At 34.9% G+C, this 10413-nt stretch overlaps 1 protein-coding gene across 1 annotated transcript; it reads right to left on the bottom strand.

Moving 5' to 3' along the window:
• Positions 1 to 1466: 1466 nt before the first annotated feature.
• Positions 1467 to 7146, bottom strand: LOC120355529. Its single transcript, XM_039444018.1, has 2 exons — positions 6799 to 7146; positions 1467 to 2861 (listed from the first exon to the last, which is right to left on the bottom strand). The coding sequence occupies exons 1-2, from the start codon at positions 6913 to 6915 to the stop codon at positions 1467 to 1469; spliced, it is 1512 nt and encodes a 503-aa protein (XP_039299952.1). The 5' UTR covers positions 6916 to 7146.
• Positions 7147 to 10413: the final 3267 nt, after the last annotated feature.

Below are 10413 nucleotides of genomic sequence, written 5' to 3'. Positions count from 1 at the left end.
ACTCTGGGTTTAGAAATACCTCTAGTCTATCAATCTTATTACGATATCAATCTATTGAATATTCTGATGGAAAACCAAATCATAATGGTGCCGGTTGAGCTATCATTGTTCAACGGCACCATTCTCATAAAAATATTATTATTCAATTGAATCATTAATCCACTAAGGCATTCACGGTATTATATTAATTACATTAATTATTACATTTTAATGCATTTCATTTATCCCAGTTTTTGGTTTTCTGGGCTGTTTCAATTTATTTGTTTTTCTGTTTTTTCATCTCATGCGCTACAGGCAGTAGTTTCAGTAATGTTTTAGCAATCTTAATTACCTAAACTAGACTCACAGCTTTTTATTTTTACTTTTTTTCATACTAGTTTATTTTCATTTTTATTATTCAAGTTGATAATGTTTTTACCTTGTTAATTATACTTCGATTATCTGATCACACAACTGGATACGTGATCAGTATAATTTCCAAGATACTATTTAATTTATACTTTTGTAATTTGTAATTTGAGGATGAATTTCATCTATTCATTCATTCTATTCATTTAAATACTGTTTCAATTCCACTATTTTATTGAAAATTTACTCAGATTTCAGCCATTGACTGTCGCTTGTTGATTGTGAATCAAGACTTTTTCACATCATTTGATATTAGGAGAAGGGTTAAAAAACAAGTTTACACTAATATTGATAGTGAACATAAAGAGAACAAAAAAACGTCTAACATAATGTGAATCTTACTCTGTATTTTAGTTCAATGTTTTATCAAAACGTAATGTGGCATGAGTAGCCTGCATGCAAACTGTAGACTGTTTCAGACGGTAGTTAAGGGTGCAGGAACACACTGTGCGTTTTCAAAAAGACTTTATTCAGGCTAGCCTGTACACTACAACTACATAATACAGAATATTGCTCAAGACTACTTTACATTGATTCTAATACCGTATTTATATGAAACAGTTACATTGATAACATTGGGGGAAGCTAGATTAGAAATTACACAATAAACAATAACAACTGATTAGACCAATTTAGCAATGGATTGTAAATAAGATATCAGTAATGGATTGGACTAAGTACATAGAAAGATAATATTAGGGAAAGCTAGATTAGACATTACACAATAAACAATAACAACTGATTAGACCAATTTAGTAATGGATTCCAAATAAGATATCAGTAATGGATTGGACTAAGTACATAGAAAGATAATCTAACTCCTCCCTCCCCAAGTCCTTTACGTCCCGGAAAGGTATTAAAGTCCAGTTGGTATGACTAATCGACTTGGCAAATTTTTAAGTGGAACAGATTGTACAATTACATTACTATGATTTCTGGATTTCTTCAAATAGAGAAGCAATAAAACTATTACGATTGTTACAGATAAGATTAATCCTACAACAACATAACATTTATTTGAATCATCAATCATGATTGGTTCAAGTATGTATAAATGTTTAATAAATATCTCCTAGGTTCGCTAAATGAACTGTATCGAATTTAACATCAAGTTGTTTCAGGTGAGCCGGAAATTTTGAAATAACAAGTGGTGAAGTGTCCTTGTAAACTGTTGGAGTATTGAAGCCACACATTTTTTCATTTAACGTAACATGTAAGAGTGAAGTACTATGCAAATTAATCAATTGTTCACTACCATTAACACACAATCGTACATTATTGTTCTTATAGATTAAGTAACTACTAATGCTATCAATATATTTTACAAAACCACAAGTCGCTTGCAAAGAGATTAATTCACAATTTTTCAATTCATTATTACTAAATAAATCTAAAATACATGGATCATCTAACCTATCAAGCTTATTACAATACCTAGTATTAGAGATTAAAACACAATCGTTTAGAACATACAATTCGCCTTTACAATAGGATACAATAGATTTGTTGATTTTCATTGTATACTCTCTGTAATCTGTCAGTTTTGCGTTGGGCGTAATTGGATACGAAATAATAAAATAAGAATCTAATAACAAGGTTTCAATAAGAATTTGAATGAAGTAAGTCAATAAATCATTACCAAGTGCGCAATGCACGTTTGAGATCTGCCTTAGCACAGAAGCGTCTCGTGATGCCAAATTATCGGGAGTATTTAAAACTATTGAAGATATTTCTGAGCGAGATAAAATACTAGAATGTAGAATATTCTTTTTACAAAATTCCAGACTTTCCACAATATCATTTACATGAAGCTCAAGAAGAGACACACTTGCTAATAGAAGAGAATATTGTTGAAGACGTTCAATGACATTGATTTCATGTGAGGCTTTCAGTAAAAAATCCTGTAAAACAGCGTTGTTGCTTTGAATAATTTTCATATTGTCATTAAATTTGTCTGTTAACCTATGATTATAAATAATTTGTGAGTCCAGGTTTTTCTGGATTATCTGTTCATTATTTTCTATTTCTCTGACAATTGAATTATAATGTTCTTTGTCATTAGCGTCCATGTTACCTGTGATCCAAGATATTGCTGTACCTAGACCATTGAAAATACCTCGTTTGTGTTTACTTTGCGTTTTATAAGATTTTACATGCTCCATTTTATTGGATAGGTAAGTGAAATGTTGAAATAGCGTTTGAAGGAGCGTTTTATCGATAGAAGAGTTGGTTAGAGAATTAGCATTTAGGAAAAGTGCGTCAATTTCGTAACCTAGAGCTGTTATATTTATAGTGTGAATATGTGCATGAGATGTGTTAGAAAAAACATCGCTACTTGTTTTAATTGGGATTGCTCCAGCTGTATTTGTTAAGTCCGTGAGCTCATATCCGTGGACTCTGAGTTTGATTACTAGGGCCAGCAGTAGGCCTATCAGCATCATTCTGGTCAGCATCTGTAACAGTAGATTTCTTAATGATCTTTCGAGGTCTTTTAAGACGTTTAGGGTGGATTTTGAAAGGTTCGCGTTTATTCTGAGATGTCGCCTGTCTTGGGCCTGTCACCTTAGCTTCGAAATATTTCGGTTTTTCTTTTCTATTATGAGTTGACTTGATGAAGACAGTGGTTGGCAAATCGGTTGTTTCTTCTCTGGATTCATTTAGTCTATTAGTTCTATTTGTTTTTTCCGAAACTACTTTATCTCTAATCAATTTGTGGAGTGTTTTCAATTTGTCAATATGAGAGTAGACTTGTTCTTCGAGTATGTCATTTGCAATAGGGGTTGGCGCTGGTTTTGCGTGACCAAACGTCATTTCGAAAGGTGTCATACTATGGGTGGAATTGAGAGAATTATTATAGGCTGTCACTGCAATCAGTAACGCTTCGTCTGTTTTAATATTAGGTTTCTCAAGGAGTACTGTGTTGAGTATTTCTCCTAGGGTAGAATGAGTGCGTTCAATTAGGCCTTGAGAGTCTGGGTGACCGGGTGTTGTGAGATGGAGTTCAATATCATAAAGATGAAGAAGCTGTTTGAAACTGTGGTTATCAAATTCTCGTCCATTGTCTGATTGAACCTCGGAGGGGCATGGGAAAAAGGAGAGATATTGAATGAAGGTCTTATTTATTTCATGTGAGTTGAGAGTTTCCAGGGGGAATGTCGTTAGTTTCTTTGAAAAGCAATCGACTATAGTTAAGATTTTCATTTGTTTGAAGGTATACGTATCGACTTGAAGCTTTCCAAATGGTTTAGTCGGCGTAGGTGTTATTTGATACTTCTCTTTAATTGGGTGGCGTTCGTATTTAGTTTGTGCACAGGTAGTACATTGGTTTATGAAAAGTTTAACATCATCAATCATACATGGCCAGTAGTATTTCTGTTTAAGTTTTGCGAGATTTTCATTAATACCTCGATGGCATGTTTTACCTACATGGTGTTGTGCAATAATCCCTTGTTCCTCATCAGTTTTAGTTACATCAATAACGAACTTAGAATATATTTTAATGGTAATGGTCGCAAAGTGTTCGCGAATCAAGGAAGTGAACCGTGTTTGAAAGTCTGTAGATGAGCGTTCTAGTATACCTGTTCCTTTACAAAAAAGCCCATAAGTTGTGTTCGGTCTTAGATATTCACGGCAAATAGCAAGCATACAATCTAGATCGAAAAAGGCGTCGAAATAAATGGTTAGCCTATACTTATTAAACATTTTTTTGGAATGTGGGATCGTCTGTACCTCTTTTGATAATTATTTGATTGTGTTCAACATTAACGATCTTGTCCTCATCCATGATTGCAATATGATTATTATCTGAACTAAGTTGACTGTGTACCGTTTGAGTACTTACATTGTCATTATTGGGAATTTCAGGTGGGCAGTAGTCATCAATGAAATCCTGAAGAACTGAGGCAAGGTCGTCAGAGTCATCAATATTTAAAAGATTGTGCATGTCAAGTTTTATTCTAGACAAACTGTCGGCCACAAAATTGGTTTTACCCTTTAAAAATTGAATTTCGAAATCAAATTCCTCTAATAGGAGTCGCCATCGTAATAGTTTTGAATTGGGTTCTTTCAGACTCTTCAACCAAACAAGAGGTTTGTGATCAGTTCTCAATACAAAACGTCGGCCGTATAGGTATGGTCTGAAATGCTTACATGCCCATACGATTGCAAGAAGTTCTTTTTCAATTGTAGAGAGATTTTCTTCTGACCTATTTAAAGTGCGAGAGGCATAGGCAATAGGGAGATCGTTTTTCTCAAACTTTTGCGACAGGACTGCTCCAATCGCAAATTGGCTTGCATCTGTGGTGAGTGTGAAGCTTTTTGAGAAGTCTGGAAGTCTGAGAATTGGTTCGTTTTGCAATGCAGATTTTAAAGTTTCGAAAGCATTTAAAAATTCCTTGTTTGTGGGATCGACTTTTGCATCTTTGTGAAGACAACGCGTAAGAGGTTTAGCAATTTTCGCGTAATTATGGATCATTTTACGGTAATAGCCAGTGAGACCTAAGAATTGTTTAATTGCTTTAGGTGTTTTAGGTATTGGAAAGCTCTTTACAGCGTTTAATTTTTCTGGATTAGGGCGTATGCCATCACTCGAAATTATGTGCCCTAAATACAATAGTTCTCGTTTGAAGAATTCGGTTTTATCCAATTGAATTTGAAGGTTGTGATTTTTCAATTTTTGTAATACCGTCCGAAGATGCTTTTTGTGTTCGGAAAGGCTGTCTGAAAAAATAATTATGTCGTCCATGTAGACAAGGACGTTGGGTGTGTCTGAGAAAATCAGATTCATTGCTCTTTGAAAAGTCGGAGGGGCATTTTTTAAACCGAAAGGCATGCGCAGAAATTCAAAATGACCATTTTCTGTGAAGAAAGCGGTTTTTGGGATAGATTCAGGATCCATTTCAATTTGGTGAAAACCTGATGATAAATCTATCGCTGAAAAGTATGTAGCTTTTCCGATTTTTCCGAATAAATCTTCTATGTTAGGGAGTGGGAACCTATCACTTACAGTGATGTCATTAAGCTTACGATAGTCAATTACTACGCGGATTTTACGCTTACCGGACGCATCTTTCTTCTTTGGGACAACCCAAATTGGGGAATTGTACGGGGAATTACTATGTTGAATGACCTTGTTCTTCAAGAGTTTTTCAATTTCAATTTTAACATCTTCTCTATAGCATTCCGGGTAGCGATAGTTCTTGGTATAGATATAATCGCAAGTCTTGGTTTTAATTCTATGTTGGAGAAGATTAGTGCTTGTTAGAGAGTCGTGTTCACGCTTAATTATTTCAGGGAACTCTGATAACAATTCCATAATAAATTCTCTTTCTTCTTCGTTCATGTGAGATGTACGAATTAGAGAGGGTATTTCATTGCGTATTTCATCTAGTGTATTTTCACTAAAAGAGTGGAACAATTCCTGCATATCGAGGCTAGAGACCGAGATATTTTTTGTATCAGGTATTATTCCATGATTGAGTACACGATGCACTTCTTCAATGTCAAGGGGATCAAGATAAACAGTCTTGTCCTGGTTGGCATGAATCAGACAATATGTAAATTGTTCATCAATTTGCACGAGGGAATCTACCATTGTGATTGTTACTGAATTGTCTGCCATTTTGGGATTTAGGAGGATTTTCAAAATTTGGGGTGTTGTGTCTGGTGAAGCCAGGATGAACGTTTCGTTGCTGATTATTGTAGTGATTGTTTCTGTTGGGATTATTACGACCGTCATTAAAGTGATTGGAGCGATTATTACGATTGTCTTCAAAGTTACGATAGTTATTGTTACGGGAGTTACGAAATGAGGGTTTGGAATCAAATGACTTGTCGAAATCATGCAATTAGCTGTTTTGAGCATCTTCAATTGTTAGAATTTTGTGTACCCTAAGGAAAGCAGCAAAGTCTGCTGGTACATTTCGAATGAGAGTGGTCATCAATGTGCGATCAAGTTGACTAGTCAAGTAAGTGATTGTGTCATCAGAGAGTTTCTCCATGCTATAGCGATCGATTATAACACTCTTTTTGTACTTAGCCTATCAAGAAAATCATTGGTTGACTCGTTACTGAATGGTTTGAGCATCATGGTTTGTGTTACTAAGTCAGCTATAGGTCTTTTTTCGCAAAAAATATTTTTAATTGCAGTCAATAAGTCAGGAATAGTTCTACAACCTCGGGCAGCCGTACAGGCTTTCCCTGAGAGATGACTGTAAGTGTGGTGGAATAAAAGTCAGTGGTTAGTCTCTCGTGCTTCCACATTTTGGCTACAGAATTCATCATATATTTCTTGACAAATTCTTAAAAAATAGGAGAGTTCTAGAAGGTCGCCATTAAATGATGGTACTAAATTAGTAATGCTGGCTGATAGGATTTTTGAAGCCATTGTACCTTTTTCAAGTTGGTGAGATCCGTGAAGTTCTTGAAGTTGAGGTTGCAGGTGATGTGGAGGGTCCGGACGTGGAGCACTGATATTGTGGGTCGCTGGAACTGGTTGGTTCGGCACATCAGATGTCGACTGTTCTGGTTCAAGGCCACTTAAGATTTTTTCGAGAGGTTCGTCCACGAATCTCCTTGCTGGAACTCGTGTTGGAATTGGTGAAAATCTATTTAGGTGTTGGCCCGCAATGGTGGATAGCAGATGATTGAGATGATAACGTCTGCGGGTTACAATCTGTGTGAGTATTGGAGTCTTGCAGTTCTGGTTGTTGCTTTTCGTGGCTGGCTACTGAGTCTTTGCACGGTGTCCTGCAGTAGGGGTTTGTAGTTCTCTTATGAAAAACTCGGCGGAGTGCTGAGGAAAAAAAAATCGGCCAGGGAGAGTTCACAGAACACGAACAATTTCACAAGGAAGATCTACAGAAGTTCGGGCGCCAGTTAAGGGTGCAGGAACACACTGTGCGTTTTTAAAAAGACTTTATTCAGGCCGAGCCTGTACACTACAACTACATAATACAGAATATTGCTTAAGACTACTTTACATTGATTCTAATACCGTATTTATACGAAACAGTTACATTGATAACATTGGGGGAAGCTAGATTAGAATTTACACAATAAACAATAACAACTGATTAGACCAATTTAGTAATGAATTGTAAATAAGATATCAGTAATGGATTGGACTAAGTACATAGAAAGATAATATTAGGGAAAGCTAGATTAGACATTACACAATAAACAATAACAACTGATTAGACCAATTTAGTAATGGATTGCAAATAAGATATCAGTAATGGATTGGACTAAGTACATAGAAAGATAATCTAACTGGTGTCGTTCGGTTACCTCCTATGAGAGCGAATTTTGGGGGTTAGCAGTCCACTGAGCGATCCATTGTTCAGGATAACAATAAGGATAGGCAGACGCTATGAATGGGAGAACAACTTGAGTGTCATTAATCATCAGGGACAGTGACGGAGAAAGGCTACAAGCGACAAAGTATCACACAGATATCAATAAGATTTAAGATCAACTTCACATCTGAAGCAATCTACATCTACAAGCAATCACAAATTTTAACCTCATGCCAATCTACAATCGTTATAGTTAGTATATAAGAGCGAAATGACTCCTATATTCTATTCACATAACAGATTAAATCAACAGAGTGCAAAATCTACATTTAGGCGCTTAAATCCAAAAAATTAATAATTTGAAAAAAACTCAGGTAATTTTTTTTATAAAACCTGAACCTGAATCGAATTTTCTTACGGTTTGCCAGTTTGTTAAAATATTGTTTATTGGATACAAGTTATTCTTCAGCAAATGATTCATTTTTATAGGAGGTGGTAGTAGGTACTGATTCAATCATCATCAGAGTATACATATACGCTTGCGGCCTTCCTCCGTCACTGTCCCTGATGATTAATGACATCTAATTCATAGCGTCTGCCTATCCTTATTGTTATTATGAACAATGGATCGCTCAGTGGACTATTTTCTCCCTGATCGCTCATCGGATATCGCTCATCGGACGACACCGTGTCGTTCAATGAGCGATCATGGGAAAAGTAGTCCAGTGAGCGATCCATTGTTTAAAATAACAATAAGGATAGGCAGATGCTATGAATGGGTAGACTTGGGCGTCATTAATATTCTCATCTAAGGGCACGCTATACAATCGGTTACATGAGGGCCAGTGTCCACTATTCTTTCAATATTCCATGATCACTTTTATTTCAGTCTATCTATGAGGGAGATCATCATCCTTCAAGATGATCGAACTTTAAGAGAGAAATGTACTAACTTCTAAATTGATGAGATCATCAATTCACGAGCAATATGATGTTTTTTTGCGTTTTTTTTATTTTCTGTATGGACAAGAGTTTAAACGAATTTTATTCCTTGTTCTTCAAAAATCTGAAATTAAAACACAGAGAATAACCAGGAAAAAGGATTTACTGGACATAAAAATTATAGATGAGTAAGATATTCCAATTCTATCCGTGTAGAATCCATGTTAATATTATTTTTCGTTTCTATTTTTTTGGACAGAAAATTTCTCTCGAATTAATTAAGTGAAGGAATATAACCTGCTTTTTGGGCCTACTTCTATAAAAATAAAGAAAAATAACAGTTTTGGGCTAATCCCTTATAGTTCTTTTCTAATCATGCATATGATCTGTGTATCATAAATAGATCTTTTTGATATATTTGAAATACTTTATACTTATTCATTTGCAGCATTGTAACTTATCCACTTATTTCTTCAAATTATTATTTATTCACTTGGAGAAATGCAGATTGATAGAACTTGATAATGAAGATGAATTTGTAATCAATTGGTGGGAAGAAAGAAAAATGTAATAGGTTTGGTCGTTCAGGGTTTTGGGATAAAATACAAATTATTATGTATTACGAATTAGAATTTAAATTAGAATTAGAATTTATTACCAAATAATAATCAGATGATAATTTAAGGGCTACTCGCTTAGCTGATCTGTGGTCGTTCAGTTTTTTTGATAATAGAAACCAAAAATTACTATTTAGAATTATAGATCTGAAAAATTAAAAAATGTACAATTTATCAACTATTATCTTACTTTACCTTAAAAGAGTCCCTTGGCCTGCTCCTCAAGGTCCAGTTAAAGCACTCCCGATTTTAAATAAAAAAATATATAAAAAAAAACTCTGCCAGGTGTTTGAATCAAAAACATCAGCTTTCCTTACAAGATTCAAATCCTGAAATACAATTATGTAGGTTTAAACTGCCCGGACTGCGACAGCCTATAATTGAATCCTCAAGACAGAATCCTTCAAGTGACCAATGCCTTAACTCAACAACTAACTTCACAAACGGTTAAAGGAATACGGGCTTCGAAAGAAAAATTCAAAATCTATTTATGTGAAAAACACATGCAGCCTTGATTCACAGACCAGAAGTCAACTCACTCTTGTTTGTATAGCATGGAGCTAAAAACCATTATATTGCCTTCACGAAACGTAATAAAACACACGTTTCATCTTTGTACATTGGAGATCTTCTCGCTTCATCAATTACATTAATAATTAAATCCGCGACCAGATTTCCAATTCACAAAATAAAATTTCAAAAATTGAATAGGTTTTGATGTCATGTATGACAAATTTATCGCTTTACTGTACCCATTTACCGCTTGTGGCCTTCCTCCTTCCATATATCTCTGAATATTCTGTAGGATATGAGGTTTTCACATATATATTGAATTGGGACAGTTATTGTTCAATAGGGTAGGAATTACTGGAAACAATCACAGTACATATTATTGGAAAACGTATTGTAGAAATAATTGGAATTATAAAACTTTTTCAGCTGAAATGTTATTTATTCTAGAGAAGATTTTCGTTGGTAGTCCACCATTTTTCAGGATGAGTTCACCCTAATTGTCTATAATCGCTGTCTGGAGACCTATCTCATTAGATGAGTACCTTTTCTAAAATTTATTAAATTGAGACAAAAATGAGTAATATGGAGGTTACAGTGCCACAGTGCCAGTCGAAATATTACTGGCAAGTCTCAACCCC

This window comes from Nilaparvata lugens, unplaced genomic scaffold (assembly GCF_014356525.2).
Source record: "Nilaparvata lugens isolate BPH unplaced genomic scaffold, ASM1435652v1 scaffold2535, whole genome shotgun sequence".
In the NCBI taxonomy this organism is placed as follows: Eukaryota; Metazoa; Arthropoda; class Insecta; order Hemiptera; family Delphacidae; genus Nilaparvata; species Nilaparvata lugens.
The sequence above is the reverse complement of the archived record's forward strand: the minus strand, read 5'-3'. Positions and strand labels throughout refer to the sequence as shown.